The sequence below is a fragment of the Aphelocoma coerulescens genome, chromosome 2 (assembly GCF_041296385.1).
Source record: "Aphelocoma coerulescens isolate FSJ_1873_10779 chromosome 2, UR_Acoe_1.0, whole genome shotgun sequence".
In the NCBI taxonomy this organism is placed as follows: Eukaryota; Metazoa; Chordata; class Aves; order Passeriformes; family Corvidae; genus Aphelocoma; species Aphelocoma coerulescens.
The window spans coordinates 69,447,948-69,473,454 of NC_091015.1; the positions used below are offsets into that span (position 1 = coordinate 69,447,948).

The 25,507-nt window shown below is 38.1% G+C and overlaps 1 protein-coding gene across 4 annotated transcripts in view; it reads left to right on the forward strand.

Moving 5' to 3' along the window:
* The first annotated feature begins 764 nt into the window (after positions 1 to 764).
* Positions 765 to 25,507, forward strand: part of COL15A1 (collagen type XV alpha 1 chain) — a 116,129-nt gene continuing 91,386 nt past the window's right edge. For all 4 annotated transcript variants that reach the window (XM_069007928.1, XM_069007932.1, XM_069007930.1 and 1 more), the window contains exons 1-2: positions 765 to 1,102; positions 1,219 to 1,301. In XM_069007928.1, coding sequence (XP_068864029.1) covers positions 1,092 to 1,102; positions 1,219 to 1,301 — 94 coding nt within the window. In that variant the 5' untranslated portion in view covers positions 765 to 1,091. The remainder of the gene's footprint in view (positions 1,103 to 1,218; positions 1,302 to 25,507) is intronic.

A 25,507-nucleotide genomic window follows, 5' to 3' on the forward strand; every position in this document is an offset into this window, starting at 1 on the left:
TTCTACTTCCCATGCTAGGTAAATCTGTTTTCAGTTTTGACTCTCCTAAGGTGATCTTCAGCACTTTTCAGTCTAGATCTACCAAGAGCCCACTGGTCCCTTTCCATATGCAGTGCATTCCAAGCTCCCTCCTGTCCCAGTCAAAAAGTGACAATTGCAGCCTTTGTTAAATATCTCATGACTTAAAAATTGTCTGAATTATTTCAAGCATATCCTTGCAGAATTTCTTCCTTGAGCAAGTGCTAGCTTTGAAGAACTACAAGTGGAAAAAATGCTTTTCATTGAGTTAGGAGGGAGGGGTGAAATAACACTTTTAATGGAAACTATTAGAAATGCTCAGTGACAGGATCTCTATAGCAGACACGTATATGTACAGCTGCTGAGGCAGAGACACACTCTCAAACTACATCCAGCGTGTAAATCTCTGTAAATATGAGTATTAAACTTAGAGAGCTTGTCAGAGAAAAGGGTGTACTTCAAAGTGTCTCTGTAGGTGACAAAATCTGTAAGACAGTTCAGTTGTGAATCCCAGGCATTTGTTGCCATTTAACTGCTGCTCTGTCCTGCTCATATCTTAAAACTTGCTTCTGATGAAGTTTGGCTAAAATGGCCTGATAAGGGTCCCATTCCGTATAAGAATTTGTATCACTGCCTGTGTAATGCTGGATGGAAGGATGTTGGAGGTCATGTTTTATTGGATAAGTGGAGGCTGTGAGCAGGCGGGAGCAGCGGGAGGGGAAGCTGGAGAAGCCGTGCTACTGCCTGTCAGGGTACACAGCAGTTAAAGACCGGGTTGGATAATGACAGCGCCGGGATGGTGTACAGCAGTAAGGGGCGTCCATCCATAAATACAGTAGGAAGTTTTCGGCCGTGGTCTGACAGGAAAGTCTACGCGGAGTCAGATTTCAGAGCTGGAGCAGTGAATTGCAGTGAGTCACACAGAGAGCCTGAGTGCTGCCTTTGTTCCACTTGTGTCTGAACGTTGGAGGAGAAACAGCAGGCTCCAGTTTTTATTAACTTATTTTCATAGGCATAAAACTCATGTGCACTGAACTTTTTCCTCACTTAAGTTCTTTCAACTGACTCAAAAAATGCTCTCATGGTAAGAAATCTTGCTTCTAAATTTTACTTTTTCTTTTTTTCCCCATGTGTTTCTGTATTACAGTCTTTGGTCTCATTCTTCCTCCACCTCCCTTTTTTTTGGCACACCTGCTCCAGGCTTGCCTGGTGGACCTGGGACTTGTCACTACTACTCTTTGGCTTTTCAATCCATGCTGGTGCAGCAGCTCAGATCATAGAAGGTAAGGTTTCTCCAAATCATATTTATAAATCGATAGAAAGTGTGAATTTTAAGATTTGCTTTCCTAGTATGGAAAGAGAGTCTACCATTTCAGATCTTCATTTTCTCTGCTGCTTACTGTTCATCATTTCATATAGGAAAGCTGCTGTGAGTTAGGAGCTTAAATTCCCATTCATTCTGGATAAGAGGAAATAAATACATTGGTTCTCCAGCTCTAAGGCAGCCTATCATGCCTGTTTTCTCAATATATCTTCAGAGTGTAATAATTAACAGAAAGTACTTTAAAGAAATTCAGAATACTGAATGTTTTTACAATTAGGATAGATATGTGTCACTGTGGACATATCAGGAATGTGCTAGGCATGGTGTGTGTGCAAAGACATGGATGTGATGCTTGTTTCAGTGCACAGAGATTTCTCCTGGTAAGAGTCTGACCAAATTGAGATTTTCTAATCTCTTGAGTTAAGTGTCTAGTTTTACCAGTCCAGTCTTTATGGACTTTCAGTGAAAAGTCTTTTTGTAACTTCAGGTCATAAGTTCTTGTAACAGAGCCAAATTCCTCAGCATCTCTGGAAGGCATAAACTCCCATTTAACTAGTGAGAGAGAACACTGATTTTAAAGTTTATATGTAATTTTGAGAAAAGTGAAAAAGCTTCACATATTGCTTTGCCATTAGGAAATACATTTCTATCAAAAAGTTTTTTTACTGTCTTGCAGAAATAGTTGGAATTTGTTATGTAAATGACCTCTAGATAACTGTGTGTGATAGGAGCATTAGAAAGTATTGTTGGGAAATAGATACCTCACATGAAGACTTTAATGTTACTCAGATTGATTTTTTCCTCTTTAATTGACACCGTCATAGATCACTGACACTTTGGCATCTAAAAGCCAAAGCCCCAGGTGGTTATTGCAGTAGGAGAAGAAGCCACAGATTAGTTATCACTAAAACTGCTATAGGTACAGATGAGAAATATGTAATGCTGTATTACAGGTAATTAAGGAAGCAAACTGAAACCAGGTCTAAGAAATGTATATCTGAACGGTGACTGAAATATAATACATTGTCTGTTGTCTGAAGGCAGTTCTGTTGCATCAGGTGAAAATGTTTTTCTTGAGCTGATGAATGACAGTGCATGAGAGAGGTCTGGACAGGAGAGAACCAAATTTTGGCACATACAAGTTAATAAACAGGAGATCATTAGAACTACAAGTATAGTGACAAAAACGGCAAGTATTTATTTGACACACTACTTTTTTGGTGGGTCTATGCCTGTTCCTATTACCTGAAGGTCTGGTTTTTTTTAATATCCTACCTTTGAAGGTCAGGTCAGAAGTCAGAAGTAGGAAAGATAATCCCTATTGTTACTGGACGTTTTCTTACAATGCAGAATTTTACTGCTGCTGGAAGGACACCTGACTTTACCATGAATGAAGATCAAGTAGAGTTATGCAAGATCCTAAGATCACTGGAGACTTGGAGACTGCTCTGGGCATATGATCCTTCATGATTGTTCTAGCCTAATATTTCCTACTCATTTGTCTGTTAATACAAAAGCTCCTGTTCTCAAATGTTTACTAAATTTTTTTACATCTGATTTTTAAGTGCTTGATATAATGCGGGTCTCATGGTTTCCATTCCACTACATGTTTTCCTGATGCTTTGTTTAAATTATTTCATCTTCTGAAATCAGGTGTTGAATGCCAGAGACAGGAATAATATTCCTTTCCTTCTGGTGCTGCAAATACGTGACTAATACATATTGTACCTGTTACTGAAGAAGAGAATAATTTCATACTTTAAATCTTTCAGTCTAACTATTGGAGATATAACCTCATTTTCCTTTCTCACAGTTCCTTTTAGCAGTAGAGTGCACAGAAATAAACAGTGTATTTAAGATGAAAATGTTTGGAGACACAGAGTGATGAATTGACCCCCTAGTATTCAGGGCTTTTGCTGCTAAATGTGTGCTTTACCCAGTGTCCTTTTTGTCACTGTCTCCTTCTAGATTACTGCTTTCCAGGATTCTCCAGCACAGTGAATAATGCTGCACTGCTTTTCTGAGTCTGGCTCTACTCTATCTACCCATAGCACAGATTTGTATCTGAATTCCTTTGAATGGAAGAGAAACCGTGAATGAGTAAATGTGGTTTTGGAGGAATGGTGCAGGTGCCTTCTGTTGTATCATTGTGCTGGTTTCACGCAAAAGGGAAAGAAATACCTTAAGATGTTCTTGAGTTTGTTAAATAATGGCAAGAAAACTGTTCAGGGATTGAACTGTTCACTGAGGGATGGGGAAGGGGTAACTTATTTTTTACAAACCTGAAAACAGTGGCCATTGGAGTTTAGAGGAGAAAAGTTTGCTATCTTTGCCTTCACCATCTTTGTCCTCTTGTTTTCCTCAGGGAAGCACTGAATTGCGGAGGAGGGTTGAGGGTGCTGAATAAAACAAAAGCCTCAGCAGACATCCAACAGAGAGCTTGAGCTCCTTCATGACTTTGTGAGAGACACTAGAAAGGCTAGTTAGAAAATGTTCATCTGTTTCCTATCAGGAACAATATTTTGACCAAGTCTTGTTCCTCTTGAGAGGATAACTTGTCTAGTTATGATTATTTCCTACACAGAAAAAGTGGGTGGGAAGTTGTAGGGAGAAAATTCAGATGACAGTCTTTGAAATTGTTTGAGAACTTCTGGGCTCTAGTTTAACTTTTTATTAAACCTGTGAGATGTTGGGCCTTTCTTTTAGCTTTCATTTCCAAGTCCTAGAATGTCTGCTTTCATTGTAGAATAAAACAGGGAAAAAAAAGAGTATATAAAACCCTATATTTAAAGTAATGAACTACTAATTGTAAAATAAAATATTTAAAATTTGGAAATATTTAGTTCAGAACTTTAAAATTCAGTTGCATGACCTGCAAATTGATGGGATTGGTCATTATTTCAACAGAACTTTTAAGAAATAATGTGATCTTGCTTCAGAGTGAAACTGAACATGAGTTCTGAAATCTCAGCAGTTTTCATGAGTTCGAATGATGAATTTTTACTCTCTGTTGAAAGGCTTTAGTCCATTTCACTGCAGCTGGCATTGCACGTGTACAAAAAGGTAAGGAATAAAATGCTTTCTTCCTCTTCCCCCAGAGTTAGTGTCATTTAAACTATGGAGAGCTTTTGCAGTTTTTCTCTTGTGTTCACAAAAATTGTGCAAATACAGTACCCAATTCTTCTTGGGTTTGTGTGGGAGGAATGAAGATATGTTGTTGTCTTAATAATTACTTCTCACTTCTCTTTTGTTCAATTGACAAGCATGTATGTCTCTGTTCATAAAAGCTTGGTCTGTCTTACCTTATCTGGCACTGCCTTGCAGTGCATGTACTTGGCCTTTAATTATGCCTGATAATGTATTTTGACTTCCACTGGTTACCCTGGCTGCTTTTAACACGTTTTGTGTCTTCAATAACAAATTAAGTTAGTGAACAGAAGGTACTCAGAGCACAGCCCTGAACATGCTGGCATACAAACTGTGGACAGAGCTAAAGTCAGAAAATCTCAATTCTGAGTGATAGACTCATCCCTATGACTTGCTCTACCTTCTTGCAGAAGTGACATTTATTCTTCTAGGCTATCTAGGCAGTTATCAGCATTTCTCAGTTCTCTGCAGTCAAACCAGTGCCTGCATTTAAAAAAAAAATAGAAAACAAATGTTCAAATGTATGTGGTTCTGCAGTTTATATTATGTTTATGCACTCTAAAAGAAGCTTTGCAAATTTCTCATTGACATCTGGATTTTATTATAAGTCAAGCTGAACAGCGCTTTCTTGGCCTAAGTAACATGCTTAACAATTGTTTACATAAAGTAAATATTTGTCTCCTTCATTGGCCCTCTGTACACAGAAAGGCTGTCATTAGGCTGTTGACATAAACTTTGCCCTCCTGACCTGCTGAGTTTAATGGACGAATCCTGAATTATTGACTTTCATTGGCTGGTGATCAGCTGGTGCAATTCTTACAAGCAGCAAACCAGAACTTCTCTTCACAATGAACCGACATAATAAGTGTGAACAAACATGTCTATACATTTAAAATATTGTTTCTACCAAGTAATTGTTGTATGTGCTATGAGTTTCAAATGTGTGCAATCACATGTGTGATAGGGATGGCTCAGTCCATTCTTTCCAAAGACAGGACACAATTACACTGATAATAAAGCACAGTCCTTCTTAAAGAGAACTTAGATGGCATTGCAATCCTCTTGCTCCAGACTGAGCATTTGGACATCATCAAACTGCAATTGAGTCTAAATTGAATGAGCCACTGTGATCCTTCAGGCACATATTCAAGCTGTTACCAGCTGTTGTGCATGTTTTCAATGTGAAGCCAAGCCTGATTTCATAGCTGATAAAAGGCCTTTCCATGCAAAACACAGTAATTTACAATAGAAAATCAGTTGGTTTCAGCTGGGGTCATCTCTTTCGGTAGCTGAAGAGATTGATAACACCAGTAGAACAAACCTGACTTAGAAAGTTTGTTCCATTCTGTTACTTTTCTAAATAGATTCTTTTTCTGTGTGACACCCTCTACATGTTAATTCTCTTGGACAATAAACTACATGTTTCCTAAGTGACTCTAGCAGGCAACAGAAGATGGTTTTTTTAGCTTTTTTTTTTTTTGAGGCCTCAGAAGAGGAAACCAGCTGGGGTGGATATAGTGTTATAATAACTGTCTTCATTTCCTCTGTGGAGGCATCCTTGAGCACACTGGAAGTCTGGAGTAAGCAGTTATTTCCATGATCTTAAATAGAACTCAAAATCACAATTGTGCTTGCATTTGCCACTTGCACTTGGAGTTTGAAGGACCATTTCAATAAATGAGCATCAGGAGGAGAGATTTGACTGCACTATTTATGTTTGGTATATTCAAAGGGTTCCAAATAACATATTTCTTATTCTAACACATTAATTGCAAGATTGAACGCTTGTTTTGGAGGCTGCCTGTGCCTTTGGCTGTGATTTCTTCCCCTTTCCTTTGCTGTGTTAGCCATGGATCAGTTTGGTTTTTCTTGTAGTGGTATCTCACATTTGACCAAATCCATGCAGTAGCTTTGCCAATTTATGGAAATGTGCCTTGGTTAGAAAGACAGTAAATTTTACAGTTTAGTGAAATGTGATTGCTTTATTTAAGCTGTCGTTAATGGTAACTATTTAAGAGAGTATGTCTATTTATCATCATTAATTTTAAATCCTCAAACAATCTTTTCCCATTTGGCCAACCCACACTATCACCACAGGTTCATAAAACATCAATATCAACCACCAATTTAGACTGTGGTTAATTCTCTTCATGAAAACTTCCTATCTCTAGCAGCTCCTGCTCCCAAACCTAGAAATTCACAGATGTTGCAGAGAGTAGAATGCAGGTAGAATTCTCCCAAAGAATGAGTAAAATGAGCAAACCTCAGTTTTAATGTATTTGCATATGAGCATGAAATGACAGATGTATCATTCAGCATACTTCCTAGTCAGAAAGCCTTGGGAAAAGCAACTGGCAGAGCTGAATGTGTCCTGACAAAGAACTGCAGTATTTTACATCATTTTTGGCTGTCTTACAGCCCAGTCTGAGAAGAGCCAGGGTCTGTACCAAGTTTTCCTGAAGGGTTCTGAGACAAACCAGGGTTTTCTGGAGACACTCAAATGTGTTTTATTCCAAACATTCAATCGACGGTAGCCTGAATCTGGTAATAGAGATTCAGCAATGAGATTTGAATATGAATTGCACCATCACTCATGGTCTTTTGCTTCATCTTCAATACAGAAGACAAAATATTAACAAACAAGGGCTTCAGCCAGTTCATTCTATATTTGGGAACCTCCTGAGTCTTGTGACTTGTCTACCTCCTCTGCTGCCCCTGAATCCAATCCTTGCTGTGAAGAGTTATCACAGTAACTTATAATTGATGAGGTACAGTTAACTTCCAGTCCTATTTGTGACATATCTTTCTCTGAACTCTGAAATCAGAGTTCCATGCATAGTCATGATGTCTGTCTCTGCTTCTTTGGAAAGCTGAATATAGCTTTTGACTTTCTCTGTACTTTTTTGGAAGTTGGCAACTAAGAGGGCATTATAGTATCTGTCATTACTCATTGCATTTCATAATCACTTCCCTTCTTACAAGTGATACACATAACCTAACTCAAGGAGAACAGAACCCACGTAGAAATAATTTTAATTTTGTGCTGCCTGCTAAAGAGTAAGTTGATGACTCTTGAGAGAAAAGAATAGTGCTCCAGGACATGCTTCAAAATTTCCTATAAGCTGTGGATATTTTGGATAGCCTGTAACCGGGGTTTGCTGAAAAACAGTTCCAGAATATAATCATGTGTGGCATCCAAGCTCTGATTCATCTCTGGTGATATTTCATATAAGTAAACAGTAAAATAAAGCATATGAGAGTTGGAAACAGGGTCAGGTGGCATGGCAAATACATAGACACACTGTCTGAGAGTATGGGAATGAGCTTAGGAAAGTCAAAGCCCTTTTGGAATTAAATTTATCAAGGGAAGAGAAGAGCAACAAGAAAGGCTTTTACAGGAATACCAGCAGCAACAAGAAGATTAGAGAAAATGTGGATCTGCTGCAAAATGAAATGGGGTGAGTCTGATGACAGGACGTGGAAACAGCCCAGGTACTCAATGCCTTCTTTGCCTCGCTTTTTACTGGTAAGATTTCCCTTCAGGAAACTGAGCCCTGAGCCCAACTCAGAAAGTCTGATGCCATGAATAGTCCCTCATTGAGGCAGACTGAGTGAAGGGACATTGAAATCAGTTGGATAACTGCAAGTCCACAGGACGTGATGAGACACATCCATGAAGGCTCATCAAACTGGCTGATATCATTGAGATAGAACTTTGGAATACAATCTTTGGAAGATTCTGGTGATCAGAAGAAGATCCTATGGATGGAAAGAAATCCAGTGTCACTCCTGTTTTCGAAAAGGGCAAGGAACAGGACCTGGGGATCTGCAGGCTGACCAGTTGACCTCAGTTCCTGGGAAGGCGTGGGAGCACATAATTGTGGAAGCCATTCTAGTAAGAACGAGATGATAAGGAGTAGTTAGCACATATATGGGAAGGGGAAAATCTTCCCTGAGAGTCTCATAGCCTTCAGCAATGAAATAACCAGCTCAGTGTGTGAGGAAGAAACATCTGATATTTGTGGTCTTGTGCAAGACTTTGAGCCCTGTCTCCTGTAACATCCACATTGATAAATTCATGAAGTAAAGACTAGATAAGTGGGCAGTGAGGTGTATTGACAACAGTCTGACCTACACATGCTTGAAGGGGTGTAATCAATGGTATGAAGTGCAGTTACTGGGTGTCAGTTACTACTACATTAGTATACTACCCTGTGGTGCATACTGAGACCAACACTCTTTAACACCTTCATTCACAACATGGATGATGTGATAGACTGAACCCTGAACATCTCAGGTAGAATCCAGTTCCATAATTAAGAGTGATCCCTTCAAAAGTTCTACAACTTGATCTGTGAGCCATGCTCATGGGAAAAACAGGCAACTTGAAAGAGCAGATCTGTTTGGGGTAAGAGAGGAACTATGTAGCCTTTCTAGATGTATTATTTTCTCTTCCTTGATGGTACCAAAAAACTGAACCAGATGACAGAATGTATCAAGCCCCTTTTTCCCCACCATTATACCTATACACTGTATTGTCATATGTTTGATGTCTTAATTGGATAACTAACAGCTGTCAAACATACGTTGCAGGCACAACATTTCTTGAAATATAATAATTTAGAGTTGTTGCTGCTTGTCCCCGTGTTTCTTTCTGTCCCACAGAAAACTTCTGGCTCAGCACTGTCATGTTGCATTAGAAGGTATATCTTCAAGTGTGAAAGAGTTGATGTGGGTAATTGAAACAAATGTGGTGGTAGCTTGAGTAATTATTGCGCATCAACGTCTGTATGGTGGTCTACAAAGCAAACTGAGGGGAAAATTATGCAAAATCAAAGGCTTTTGTAGGAATCCTCTCATATTTGGAATTCCTAACACCAAAATGTCCATTGATCAGGTCAATCCTTCTTGCCAGTGCATTGGCTGCCTCACAGAGGGACGTGTGAGGGAGCAGTGTCTCCCCACAGTAAGGATCTTTATTTCCGCCATCCTGCTTTGGTTAGCTATGGACTAACTTAATACACTGCGCCACTGCTGTGAATGTGATGCTTTTTTATTCTCAGAGGGCCAAAGTCTTAGCTTTTTTAGCCTTCAACTTTCCAAAAGCTGTTCCAGTTCCATCTGTTTCAACACTCTGCCAAACCAGCACAGCTCTTGACTTGGTAAGGAGGAACCACTCATCTATAATGAATGCTCCACAGTAGTGCTGCCACTTTGTGGTGCTTGTGGGTGTGGGTATACATGACTCAAACCCTTTCATGCTTTTCACGGTAAAAAACAAGCAAACATTTCATCCTGTTCAGGCAAGCCCTGAATGTGGTTTAACAAACATGGTTTGATTTTTTTTAGTTTCGTCTTTAGTTTCTTTCACATGCAATTACAGGAAAGGCATAAAGCACATACAAGTTTTGAAAATTTTCTCAGCTGAAAAAATCTGACTCTTGATCAAAATAACTTACTAGTTAATTGTAGTGAAATGGTATTAATGTAAAAACACTTATCTGAAAGAGTTTTAGTTTTTAGTTAGTGTTCTATAAAGTATGTCATATTAGTGTATAGCTCCATTTGTTTTTACCAAGCAATATTTGACTGAACTCAAAGTACTGCTTAAGGTGGCCTTATATTATAAGTCTTTGATTCTACATGTATATTTCTTGTTGGGTTTTTTGTCTGTTGGGTTTTCAGGAGGTTATGGGGGGTGTAGGACTTTTTTCTGATGCACTTACAGTGAAACATATCTATCATGAGATGCAAATCTGACAAATGAGTACCACATGGCAACATCCTGGGCCAGAGATATGATGAGTTGGGGAGTGGGGGAGGTGTTCAGTGCAAGTGTAAACATGCATAAAATTTCAAGGATGCTTTTGAGTGGAAAAATAAACAAACCACTGGTGACCTGAAGTATTGTAGCTCCTTTTTACACTTCCCTTACAGAATTTCAAGAGACAGAATGGAATTGTGGCAACTCTGTTACTGCTTTACCCACATGAGCTTTGACTTGTTCAACAAAGAAGTTTTCATTTAAAAAAAAGTGGGGAAAAAACTACTGCTCCAACCAGGAGTTAATGCAGACACCTCTGAGTATTTACAGTATGAGTGTTAAATGAATACTTGCTTACAAGCCCTCTGATACACTGAAATTACTCGTGTCTTAAGTGTCCTATTCCAAGACATATTGTTTCCAGACACACTGCAGAATTTCCATAAACAGCATTCAAAAAAAGCTACTGTCTCATTTAGCTCCTATACAGTCAGTAGGACAAAACTTCACTAGTAAATATATGATTTGGTATAAATGCCTAAAACAACTATGGGGAAAGCTAGACTATCTACATGAATACCCTGTCTTGTCCTCTGTTCTGTGTATAATTACAATACTGTAGCCATATATTGAAGTATTTTGGAAATATTAACTACCCTGTGTGATATGTTTACCTGATATGAACAAAAGCTGGTTTTCCTGTGTCTGAATACTTAGCTCTGATGTGTTTTCTTCAGGGATAAATCTCTAAATGTAGATTAGTGCAACACAAACAATGCAGACTGAAATCCATGAAGGAGTATTCATGTGGAACAGTCTGTTAGAATGACACCATCATCAAAGTGGTTGACAGGAAGTGTTTATTTCCTTACTGAGGAAGATGGGACAACTGTGTGCCTCCAACCTCTTTCAACTTTTCCATTTTTGATTCCCATATGTAGAAGAAACAAACTTTGCATTTTGAAACCAGAAGAGGCGGGGCAGCGCTTATCTTAACTCAGCACTTATCTCCACATCTTCATGTATCTGCACAAGGATCAGACAGGAGCTTGGTCATAATGTCTGTATCTGTCCTGAAGTGCAAGTGGAACAGTTTGACAGGCTTCAGGTGATTCTCTATCTCTGTAAGGGTCATGACACAAGGAGTTCTCAAGTGTCAGTTTACATAAAATACATCTCATAAGTTATAGGGAAAGCCTAAAGATTGAGGGTCATGTTCACATTTTCCGAGCATTTCCCAAACTGAACTTCTCTTGTTCCAGTTTAGAAACTTAAGGCACTCTTCATCTGAAGATGAAACTTTTGTTAAGCAGGTATAATAGCCTGGAGTACACAGCATTTATTTTTTCACATTCTCTCTTTCTCTCTCATTACTAGTGCATCACCATTGTCAGCTGTTCCCGTCCAATATTCTATTGCTGTTGACTTGTAGATCCCAGGTGTCTCTCTTAACAACTTCAGCCACCCTTCAGCCACCCGTAAAGGTTCCACTCCTGGGTAAGGTGATGACGTGGTCCTCATCATCACTATTTGAATGGTGGTAGAGACAATAGAGGCAGACTCTTCTTAGAGGACAAAACAGAGCAAAAGAATAAATAACAGTCAAAAGGTGCAACAAAGGAAATTTTGATTGAACGAGTGGGGAAAAAATTCTTCACTGTGGCAGCAGTTAAGTTCTAGAAGTTGGTGAGAGAGTTTGTGGGATCTCCATTCTTGCAAGTATTCTAAACTTGACTAGATAGTTGTCTCGGCAACATGATTCTTCAGAATAGCCCTGTATTGAGCAGCACTCGTTCTCAGTGGCATGATCACAGAAAACGGCAGTCAAAGACCAGGAAAATGAGTATAGTTAATACTGAAAGACCTGGATTGTGCTTGGCTGTCTTAATCCCTTGCTGTTTGTGAGCTTTGTTGGAATAATCAGGGAACTGATAGGCTGTTAACACTAATACCTGGTATCTGTATAAAATCAAATGGCCCTTTTCCACTTTTTATATTTGTCTAAAGATAGATCAAAGAATATACTCTTTTCATGTTCCATTTTCTACTTTTCCCTTTCTCTTTTCCCTCTTCTCTTTCCCTTTCTCTGTTTTACTTCTCCACTTCCCTCTTTCTCCTCCCGTTCAATTTCCACTTCTGTTTCTCATTTTGTTCTGTTTTGAAGTTCTACAGAACGCTTTTGGGAGAATAATCTTGGAGCAGAACACAGGAATATGTTACTGTAACCTTATGACTTCTCATTTTTCCTCATGGTCCTGCTGATCATGAGGCTCTTTAAACAATGCTTTTGTCCTCCCTTCTAAGAGAGTAAAGGTTTTTGAAATTTAAGTGCCTTCTTGCTGTCCAACCTTTCAGGGGCTCATGGTCAAGCAGGCTATACTGACCACAAACTGTGGTCCATCCTTCTGTGCAGCTGTTGCACCCAGTCTCAGAAGGACCCTGACACAGTGACTATAGTCACAAACTTTGGCTGTTTGGGACAGAGGCAGACTGTACCTCTGGATTAATACAAGCAATGTTATTGTGGTGACTGTGATGGCATTTGCTCCTGAATTATTGTCCTTCTACTAAGGACAATACAAGATAAACTCTCAACATAAAAAGAGAAGTCTCTGACTTCAAGAAGTACTTCTCAAAACAAAACAGACCTGAGCATGGACACATGTCTAAAGACAGAAAATGAAAAGTTGTCATATTAACTATATGACTAACAAGATCAATATAGCACATAGGACCAATTGCATTGTTTTGATGTCCTGTTCAATACATTTTCATTTTTGCAATACAGAAGAGTATAGAGGAGAATTTCCCCTCTGTCTAACTCCAAGACATAATTTGTTACCTGGAGTTAATTCTTTTAAACCACTATCCTATTTTATCTGATAGGCTTGCCTCGAATTTAAAAAAGAAATATTTCAGACCCAGAAGACTGTCCCAAATGGGCCAGACTTCTAAAATATCAGTGACTCTGTGAGCTAAGCTATGATTTATTGTTCTGATTCTGTGTTATTCTGGCTACATGCATATATCACAGAAAATTGACAGCATTCTGATTTAGGGTAATCACTGAACATTATGAAAGGTTTCCACCTGCAATATTAATGGATATTTTAAACTTAAAGCCAACAGTAAGTCCTTACTAAAACTGCTGCTTTATTCAGCTCGTAAAAGCTAATCTCAGCCCTGTAGGATCAAGGCTTGAATAAACAAAAAAGAGTATGTTGCAAGATTAAGAAAACAAGCACATATTTGTTTCATTAGAAGCCATAAATTCATAAAATGTAATAAAACCTAGCACAATTTTTCCACCATTGTCTATACTAGTTTTAACTCAGAAACAAATACATGTGTTCTTCCCAAACTGGAAATCATTCTGCTGGAAAAAGACTTGTGCCTGTCTTAGTTGTGATATAAATCTCTAATAAATTCTTATGTGGATTTCTCATTATATAAAGTTTTACAGCCATGTGACCTTACAAAGAATTAGTTGGCAGAATTGTGTCTTTGAAGAGTAAACATTACTGCACTTTAAAAAATTCTTTGTGGCTTTTTATTAATCTGATTAGACATTTCATGTTTCTCTAGATACAAGAAAGTTTTGACACTCTATTACTCTATTTTTTTTATTCATAGTTTTTCTTCATTTATAAGCCATGTTATGAATATATCTATGCTCTAAATATATACTTGGGGAGATGTTGCTGTAGTTTCAATTTTCTTGATAGCAGGTGTAGACTGTCAGAGACCACCAAAGGCAGGCTGCTCTACGGTGGTCAGGGAGCAGGAAGCCGAACATCTGGACAAGTGACCCCACCAGCAAGGACACAGTTCCACAGAAAGAAAGCAAAATTATCAGAGTATGTTTGTTGATGGTAGCCAAGAGGCCGTATCATTGCACAAGTCCACAGTGATGAGGAAGCCAGAAAGTCAAGCCAGGAATACAAGTGTTTGGGTAAAGCTCTGGGTCTGAGTCAGCAGGATTCATGGCTGAATCATCCATGTTCTGGCTGGACATGGACTAGCCAGCTGCAACATAACACAGTCACGGACCAAAGGCAAGATCCTCAGTTTAAAGGCAACTGCCAAAAGAAGGAGTGAGGGAAAGCCCTGCTGTGGCTTCTTAGAACTGTTTTTACAGGGAATGTTGAATGCATGAGACCTACACTGTCACAGAAATGAAGTTTCTGTCCCTGCTCTGGAAATGAACCTCTTTGTTACTGAGGTGTCATCAGATTTTAACATATCGTGGAGAGCCCTGTCTTGGTTACCTTTTTGGACACAGAATAAAAAAAGCTCTTCCTGGCTTTTACTACAGTTGAAGTGATTACATACTGGATGGTGTCTCAAGAGAGAGAATGGTAGTTACACTGCATGATCTTCTGATCCAGGCTCTCACTTCAGGATGTTGCCCTATTATTAATCTGTGCCTATTATGTGTCTTTGTTGCAAAGAGGAAATGGTGCCAGCAGCAATTCTTGTCAGGTAGAAATGGCAGAACGGTGGGAATCTAAGCCTTAAACAATGGTCCTATCCCTGATAGGATATCTCCAATGATATCCCAGGAGGAATTGTGCTGTTTGAACTTTGTCTCACCGGGGGTATGGAGGAAGGTTTGAGAGGGTTTGTGGTGCAGGACAGAGTCCCAGAGTAGCACAGGCATTGTATGATTTGGAGATTGAAAAGCTTAGAGATGTCACTATGCAAAACACCCTCCATTTCACAGCCAGAAGTTACTCTGTCACTGATAATGATGATGATGATATAAAATATTTCTGGGTCATGGGATTCCCTGCTCCATCATACTTTTACTGGTCTATTTACAGTTACATACTGAGAAAAAAATATGCCTATTTGCCAAAGCAGAGAACCAGATATTCTCTGAATTTGCCATGCCACTTTAACTATTAAAATTAATAATTAATGTGGTAACTAATATAATAACTTCCAACAAGAAAACCTTGTGAGACCTGCTCATAATGATTTTGGGGTAGCATAGTTTACTCTTAGATTCATTATACTTTGTTCCTGTTGCCTTGTTATTAGCAATAATTTGGTTTTAGCTTTTCTGCCTTGTGTCCATTATTTTAATATGGCCAACAGAAGAAATTTGAGAGATGCAATGGCATGTGCTCCCTGAGAACCTCCTTCCTTGGCGGACACGAAAAAAAAAGATGGCTTGAAGTTTTCTTTACTCTGTCTGACAAAACCCAGCAGCCTTGTAACTGCAAAACCTGATGTATTTCAGAGATCAGTTTTGTCTGTGTTCATGGCGTCTTTTTTCATGCCAAGGGTACTGACCGAGTCCATTGTAACTGTCGTTCATTAAACCGTACATTAGGAATTGCATATGGGAATGGCCACATTGCTCAGCAAGAAATTGCTATTTATAACTGCTTCCAGCCTGCTCTTTCTCTACAATAAAGCATTTTATGCTACAGCCAACTGTTCAAACATATAGTTCTGTGTATGTAGAACTTTGACACTTTGAAGTCTGAATAATTTCAAAAGAAACTGTCCTCTACTTTCTGAACTCAGTATTGTTACTGGCTTCTTTCCCCCCTGATTATTTGAATTTCAACCAAGTGGAGGCAGTTTTGCAGTAGTTGAATGTAGCTCCTCTTCAGAAAAGTTGACTGCAATGCATGTGTAGAGAAAGTAATTTTATTTTCTTAAGCCTTTCTGTAGCACCTCTGACCCCTGGCCATAAACCAGCACATTTGTGAGGGGAGGTGCTCCATGTACCCAGACTGAAGATATGCAAGTCTGACATGGAGGGCAGGAGTTGAGCTACAGAGATTAATGAAGGAAAACTGCCTTTGGATATCTGTCAGCTTCTAATAATTTTTGATTGCAGCAGATGGTCTCCAGTTACTACTAAAAGAAATGAACATTCATTTGGATGAACTAGATGCTAAAATTCATGTCAGAGCTAGAAAGGACTTTTTTTTAAAACATGGAAGGAATACAGCTCTTGTTCCTCCAGGAACAAGCTGACCAGTAAAAAGATGCAAGGATTTTGCAAGATTTGAAGGATTAATTTTCCCAGTGGGAAGTCTATTCCATAATTACTCTTTTTCTTGCACTCTGTCTTGGACACCAGCCACCACTGAAAACTGAAGCAAACAGATGTCTTGTGAGGTAGCAAGAGGTGCCTTCTTTGTTGCTGACAGAGTATGGCTCACAGTGTGCAGAAAAACAGCTGGCACCTGCTGAGGCTGTGCTAAGAATTTAATTTACCCCTTCCACTGCAGACCAAATTTGGTCTAATTGCTGCTGGATATATCCTTGCATTCAAAACTGTTCCAAGGCCAAGGCAAACCTGCTATGATTAAACTTAAGTTTTTTTATCTTGTACCTTTGCCTTCCTTAAAAAGGTTTATGCTTTCCTCACTTAAAAGTTTCGCTATGGAAAGACTGCAGAAGTGAGAGTGAGCTGCAGAATCCATTTTCTATAAATTTAGCTCTAGATGAAGTCAACATTTGCTTTTCTTAGGCATTTCTGAGAGTCTTAAAAATGGCAATAGCAATAATAATTTGCGTTTATTTTTAACGTAAAGTGAAACTATTACATTTCTCCACAATTTTCCTCCACTTCACTCTGTAAGTTATGATATGTTACTGAACCTTGGAAACCTGTTCCAACATCTCCCAGTTAATTTGTGGTTCCTGCGATTCCAATTCGTAACACTATGTCAGTCACAGAATGGGGATTTCTGTATTATGGAACTGTCCTGAAGCCTTGACCTTGAGGTGTCCATGTGAATTGAAAAAATCGGTTACAGTTTTATGTTTACTATCTGATTTTACGTAGTATGCCAGACCCATTAAAAGAAGCATGATTGCATTTTGGCAGAAGTTAATTGGCATGAACATGTTTTTTAAAAATCTTTAATCGGTAAGCTTTTTAAAAAAACTCACTTCATATAAAAATCATCCTCAGATCAATTAGGAAAAAGAAATCAGAGCTATGGACCTGAATAACAGAAGTAGTCTACATGGTATTTACTGCTAGAAATGAAAATTCAGGCAGGATGCTGAAATGAATACAAAAGCAATGGAAAACTGGAGCCAGAGGGGTTGAAATCTTTGCTGTTTTCAGCAAACTTGGATCCCAAACCAGCACACGGTGGGGTAAGGTCAAAGTAGCATCATGAAGACCCAGAACTGCCTTGAAAACAGAAACTGCACAGAGAAAAGAGTAAGGGCAGATGGAATTTACTGAAGTGACTGGGATATGAACAAAGTGCTGCAATATATGACTGATGAGTGGTTCAGTCATTCTGTGCTTGAGCTGGAAATGTTCAGTAGGCACTGGAATGGTGTCGACACATTTGTGTCAAGACACTTTGGAAGATGGCTTCATTGCACAGCAATTAGAGGTTGTCCAACATAATTCTGAGTGCTTTGTAAAAATTGCTATTAATTCCATAGATGAATATGGGTTTCCTGCTGTATTGAGCACATACAAATTTTTGAACACAGGCAACATTTTTTAAAATTATTGGCAACCTTACAAAAACTGTTAAGAACAAAAGGATTATCATAAAAGAACTAAATCAGAGAAAGCATTTTCAACCACCTATATGGGGAGACTGTGAATTTGTTGCAAAATTTTGTTTTCAGAAGTTTTGATAAAAGTTTGAGCCCTGAGGAAGAGAAGAGAAAGAATTGTCTTAAACAAAACATTTTATAAATATCAAAGAGGAATTTTATTTGACCAGTCTTGAAATTTTCTGTTTCTATTATCTGCAATGAAAACTTATCTCATTAAATTCCCCAAGTGCCTGATTCCTTGTGTTTTAGTACTATTAAGCATAAAGATAACCAAAAGTCTGTAAGATGTTATTATATGTCTCCCGTAGCTGACTTATAGGGGAAGTGTGAAGTAACTGGAAGAATTGAGAGCTGATTTGTCTTTCTACCTTTTGTGAGTTGTACAAACAATTTTAATTGCATTCAAAGGAGATAAATGTGCTATGTACTGCAAATAACATCTTTCTTTCTTTAACATTAAAATGTCCACGGAGCTTGATTCAGAAAGCCAGACCAGGCAGGAAGTTTGGATATTGTTATTGCTGTCTTTGTTAAAAAAATTTATTTAAAAAGCACGTAATCAAAGGGAAAACATTCCTGTGATGACTAAAAGGTAGACAAAAAATGCAGACCAAAGGTATGCCACTGTCAGTGTTTCAATCATTTCATCACAGTCTATGATCAATCAGAATACTGAAAGGTAGAAAATTAAGCATGAGAAAGACATAGACCTTCTTGAGCGTGTCCTAAAAAGGGCCATGAAGATGATCAGAGGGATGGAGCACATCTCCTATGAGGACTGACTGAGAGAATTGGGGCTGTTCAGCCTGAAGAAGAGAGGTTTTATGGCATCTTTCAATACCTTGAGGGGATTTATAAGAGAGCTGGAGAGTGACTTTTTACAAATGCACTTAGTTTTAGGGCATGGGCAAATGGCTTTAAGCTAAAACAGGATAGGTTTAGATTACATATCAGGAAAAATTCATTACTGTGAGGGTGCTGAAGCACTGGCACAGGTTGCCAAGAGAAGCTGTGGATGCCCCATCCCTGGAAGTGTTCAAGGTCAGGTTGGATGGGGCTTTGAGCAACCTGGTCTAGAAGAAGGTGTCCCTGCCCATGGCAGGAGGTTTGGAACTAGATGATCTTTGAGGTTCCTTCCAAACCAAACCATTCTATGATTCTATGATATTCTGCCTCTGAGCTGTATAAAAATAAATTTTAAAAAAATCATACCACGGTCAGACATCAAGACATCTCACAAAGCCACTGTCTCTCCCTTGCAATGTGCTAAGGTCCATAGTAAAGCCTAGTAGCTCAGGCATGGGTGCTGACATGCACACGGGTTATCTCAAAAAGGTAAATTCTTGCCAAGTAGTTTTGCTATACATTTCCTAGGCTCACTGCTGGCTTTTTAAAACAACCATATATGCTTAAAATGCAAAAGTAGTCAGAATATTGTAATATCAAGACTTGCTTGGAATAATACTTTGCAATGTTTTCAGTTAAATTCTGCAGGACTTATGGGAGTTGCTAGTTTAAGGGCATGTATTTATTTCTGTAACTTTTACCTCGTTTGTCTCATTTTCTTCCTCCACATTCTCCACGTGCTTTCTTTAATTCTATTTCAAGTATTCAAACATTTCTAGTTCTTTAAAAATGCATTTGCTTGGTCATCTGCTCATTTTTATTTTATCTGTTACAGGAGACACAGGGCTATCTATTCTGGGGCTTTTGAGATCATAGTTCTCCAAGATTATTTCTTTTATACCAGCAAAAATCCCATATCATTTAATAAATTTAACGCAGACAAGTTGCTTGATGGAAACATTACTGTTAACAAGATAACAGAAAAATTTTTCTCCTCAGTCCTTCTGGAATAATACTATTTGTGAAAGGAAAGCTAACATAAATGCTATTAAAGTCTGTCATGATTTGCTTCTGCAGAGTGTTCTGGACTATATCACTTTGAGTGCTGTTAGTATAAGCAGCCATACCAAGCACGTTAATTATAAAAAAAACCCTCCCTGCTGCATGGAAAATATTTTCCATTATATGATCCATTCCACAGTGTGTATGATCAGTGATGAAAAAAAGTGTCTGATTTCCTACTGGGTGCAGTCAGATCAAAGAATTATACAAGGATAAATCAGTTCTGTGAGAAGCACAGTAACAACTAGATCCACTGCTACCTGGTATCACAGAGCTGGATAGCCTGTCTGTGTCTCAGAAACATCTGGTTTAGTAACTCTTCACACAAAGGTGCTTTTTCTTTCCATTTTAGTCAAATAATCCTTTAGCCATTAGCTTTACTTTTGAGGGAGTTACTACCACCTATCAGTAGGATGTCTGTTAAATTTTCACAGTAATGATATTGGATAGGATTCTTTTACTATAGCTATGAGAAGCTTCAGTGAGATGTGAATTTAACATAAATTTAGCCAGAAAATAAAAAACTCTGTTGTCAGGAACAATGAGGATATCACCAGATAACAGAAGAAAACTTTATCATCTTCTTAAAAGCAGCAAGATCCTCAGCCTTTTAAATACACCGTTAGTTTTGGTTGTCAGAGATTTGTTTTGGAAATTTCACACTACTTTTCTAATAATGAGATGATCATGAATAAGAAAACATCAGAGCCACAGCTCAGGAGAGTATTTCAGTATGTCCCTGCATTTAGAAACATGAGTACTCACATCTGCGATGTCCCAAGAGACACATCTCTAAGTGCCATTCTGAACCAGTCTAAAAACATCATCCTGCAGCCTACTGATACCTATTGAGAAGAGGCTTGAAAATGCCCAGTATATTCTGAAACTGATAGAAGCAGAACATGGGAAGCTGCTCTTCTACACTTTCCAGGATTGTGTTCATGTAAATTACCAGGATGGAAAATACCTCGCAAGCAGAGCTGCATAAATGTTTAGGTGTTTGTAGCCTTGGCATTTACCATGCAATTAATGGCATGGATTTTCATAGCACTCCGGGAGACTGAGACATCTTCCATGTTTCCTTTTTACTGCAATCCCTGTTCACCCCCTTTTCCTAGCATTTGCTGCTTACAGCTCCCTCTCACCACCATGTGCTTCTCTGTAAACCTTTGTATAAAGGTTTCTTCCAAAGAAATTCTGTCTACCACTCTTTCACTCCTCCACGATTTTTCTAAAGTCATGTTACTTCCTTAGCAAATCAGTAGACCATGTTCTTGACTTCAAGTGCATGCATTAGAGTTTGTGCAATATGGTCTCAGCATTCAGAGTGGACTTGTTGCCCCTAGTCATCTTTAAAATCCCAATAATATTCACAGTGACCTATCAGTGAGTAATGACAGCTAAAAAAGATTGTTTTCTACCTGTAAAACAAAATAATGGAAATACAGGTTGAAAGGAGAGGAACTCTGAAGATCCTCTATTCCAACTTTCCATTCAAATTATGATCATTATTAGATCAAACAAGCTATGGATTAGCCTGGTTAGCCTTGAACTTTAGATTTGATGGACCTCCTTGGAGACAACTATTTTAACCCCTCTAATGGGGTGATATACATGACATTCCCTTTAGCCTGGCAATTGAAAGCAAAACTTCATGTATCTTGGGAAGATGATCCTGCAAACCAGCAGTGACAATGTCATCCTCTCCTGTGCATCCTGATGTAACACTGGATTCCAGTCACTCCAGCCTGTGTTAGAAGGGTTTTTACTCTATGGGCAAGGAAGAAATATCCGGTTTTGTTATATTCAGCAGTTTTGGTGTGGGAGCATTGAAGAGATGGGATTGAAAAATAAATTTACATTTTAGGTACATAAATGATGGAGTTATTTTAAGAGGTTACTTTTATTATTTAATCAAATATTTCCACATTATCTACTCATTTCCCTGGCATTAGAAAACAATTTGTTGTGAAATGTGTGCGTGGAGAGTATATTAAATAAGCATAGAATTCTGACTGCTTCTAAATATGATTTGCAAAACCTATGCTTAAAAATGTGAGAGTTAATAAATGTAATAACTAAAATAAATAGTTTTGCTCCTCAAAGCCTCTTATAACTCTTAGCATGCTGGTGACAAAGTGGAGCTTCACAAAAAAATATTTAAAACATGGCAGTGGCTCATTTTTTTAACAGATCCACACCTAGAAAAACATCTTTCACAAACTGTGAATCGAGACTGCTGTAAATCAAACAGTAACTCCATTGATCAATGTATGGAATGAAAGAAATTCCTATGGAATGTAGGAAACTCTAGAAAGAGAAAGGTAGCTACTGGAGCACTTTTTATAAAGAAAATAGTAAAGCAGTGTGTGCTTTGAAAAAAATCCTATTATTTTGCAATCATGTTTTAGATCTGATGTTGATTGAGGCATTTAATATTTAGATGATATATTTAGCAGATGATACTTTGCTGGGCTTCTTCTTTTAAGCTAAAACACATTTTGTCATAAATCAATCTCATTCACAAACTAAAAAATAAATTTCCGTTCATTTTTATCATCAAAATGAAAACTGAGAAATTAATTGTAAAACTGGTTGTCAGGAGCATGACTGTCATAAATATGTGTGATGAAATTACAAAGATATGAAGAAAAAAGTGAAGCAGGATTATGTTTAGGTATCCAGTCAATCTGCTTCCTCTTTCATCTTGGGATACTCTTATTAAGCAGAAAAATATGACAAGTATTCAGAAGTAATTTTAATTAACCTTTCCCTGGCTCTAAATTGTTAGAATTTGAAACTACATGTGTTCTGTAAAGTACCGTTTCTTTTCTGTAGTGGAGAATGTTTCATTCACTAAAGAGAATTAACTGGCAAGAATAAATACTATGGTAATATATGCAGTGTAAAAACCTCCTGTGGACTTGGTTATATTTCACAGTTCCCAGCAGAAAAGAAATTGCAAGAAAGGACTGAAAATCTGTCAGCCAAGTAGAATAATTTCAGTAGTCACGACCCAATCCTCTGAAAGAGCTGAAGGATTTATAATTTCACACAGAAGTAGGCTACAGAATTGGGCAATCCAGGAATATACAAACTTCAACATTAAGTTGAAACAAATTTGTACATTAACCTCATTAACTGAGCTCAAGGCTCAATCCCATCATATTGGCTTTATAGTACCAGCAAGGAGACAAACAATTCCTGGCAAACTGTAAAGACAGACTCTACAAAGCAAAACTGGAAATTTCTGCCTTAACATTAGGTGGCAATGATATTTTTATGCAACTGCAGAAACCTTGGAATCTAAATTTATTGTATTGTTAAACTATTGGAAAAAGACTTTTGGCATGGCTTCATGTTTTATTTTACAAAGAGATAATGTATATCAATGTATCTCTTTAAATAATTATTTTTATATCATAAGAATTGTGTTGTACTGCTTTCATCAATTAAAAAAGGCTAATTAAAAAAAGTTGTAAAACAAACACAAAAAGGGTGCATGAAAATAATCACAGTTCACAAGGTATTTCCAATCCCTCTTGAGGGATTTTCTTTGGCCTGAACAAAGTCTCCTTTTCCCTCAAAAACAGCACAGTCAGTTAATTTCATTGGTGACCAGGGTAAGCAAACGCTGCAGTCCTGTTAGCTGCTAATGACCCAACAGTAAAATAAATTTTCATTTCCAAAGGGAAGTATGTTTTTTTTCCAGTTGTCCATGGAGGGCATGTGCTTTGTTTTTCACATTTCAGCCTGTTATTTCTCTGCCTTGTGTCCACTATTTATTGTTGGGTTGGGTTTTTTTCAGGAGAGTAAACCACAACCATTCCTACTTGAAGTGTTCCACATCTCCTTCATGCTTGTTGCATTTGGGTGCAGGAAGCATGCCAGAGAATTAGGCTTCTGTTTTTATTCTCTTCCACTACTGGACTAAGTAAAAATACAAGGGCTCATTTCAGACTTGTCTCAGTGGAAATGAATGAGCAGTAAATATCCAATCTTCAGTCTGGAATATCTATAGCTGCCACACAGGCAAAACTGGATCAAGCAGCTAAAGGTCCTGCTGTTAACAAACACTTCACCAACTGCTTCAAAACTAGACTGAGCAGCTCTTGTTTTAAAAAAAAAATCTGCTACCTCATACTGTTTTAATGTTTATGGGAATTCCAGAGTGGTTGCACAATTTGAATTAATTTGTCCCACTTCCATGTTTTGGTTCATGTAGTCTCAGAAAGAAATTTTTTATCATTATATAGTGACAACTTGGTAAGTTAATTTGTTTTAAAGTGTGTTTATATGTACAAACTTATCTATACACACATATAGCTCAGCAGCTTTGATCAAGAGCAGAGTTCAGGCTTGTAGGCTTTTGATGCATCACCTGCTATCATGGTTAACTACCTGAGTAGTCTGGAGTTTGCACAGCAAGATTTATTCAGTCTTTGTCTTTTAGACAATCTCTCCTTAGCAGCACATTATGTTGAAAATAAAGTGGGACTTCCAAGTGGGAAGTCTATCAGTGGCTCTTTTCACTATGAAAAAAAAGCACTGAAATTAAAGGACAAAAAAAAAATGAGGAAAATAAATACTTTGGGGTCTATTCATTTGTAGGTTGAAGGGGACCTCTGGAAGTCATCTGGTCCAGTCCCCCTGCACACCTGTTGCCCAGATCATGTCCAGACCATCTTTTAATATCTTCAAGGAAGGTGATTCCACAAAATCCTGGCGTAACCTGTGTCAGTGCTTAGTCATCCTCACAGTGAGAAAGTGTTCCCTCGTGCTCAGAGGGTTTCCTGTGTTTCAGTTTGTGCCCATCACCTCTCTTCCAGTCCACGAGCACCACTGAAAATAGTTTGTCTCCATCCTCTTTCTACCCTCCCTTCGCGTTTTTATATTAGTTAGTAAGAATAAAATAATAAGGTCCCGTGTGTCAGATCCTTGTCACTTCTTTGAGAGAGTTGCCTCTAAGAAGTATAAATGTAAGAGACATCATAGGATCAAGCTCTCTTTTCTCCAGCCACATTTCCTGTGGAAAACACAGGAGTGAGTGTGTGTAAAAATATATATTTAAAGAAGCTCTGTCAGGTTCTTTTTAGCTCATTCTTCTTTGCTTACAAGGAATTCTTTGCTACAACATGAAGTCTTTGACACTGTGATCAAACCAATGGACGAGGGTACCACTTTCTGCAAAAGTGTTTATGAAGACAAGAAAAAAGTCATGAAAGGAAGGACAATGATGAAAACATCCATTCCTTTATATCTACACATATTCTGTTGCCATTCAAATACAGCACTGCTTCACAAGTAGATTGTTTGTTACTAGCAGATGCTGCCATTAACTATGTTTCTAAGTAGAAATTACTTTTTGTAATTAATAGCAGTTACTATTAACCACCAAAAATTGCCAAGTAAGATGGATGTAATAAAGATACTGGCAGTGTTACTGGTATTTCTTTTGAACACTGTTTTTCCTGCCAATCAGATCATGCATCTTTCTGTTCATTCCCTTTCAGTCTGGCACAGAACCTCTACTGGGACGCAGTTCTAGATATCTACTAAGTGTTTTTAAAAAACCTGTCTTTATTTTCTGACCTATCAGAATTCACTAGGTTACTTCAGGATGCTGCAGATGTTCAGATTCCAGATATGAGAGCGTAGCCAAATACATTAATATCTGTGTCACTTTGGCTATGTGGTCATGTAACAGAACCACAAAATTTCAGCTGCAGAAAGAGACATCCTGTCAGATGCAAGATAAACCTCATGCCCCTTGAATCTGAAGTTCTGTAGTT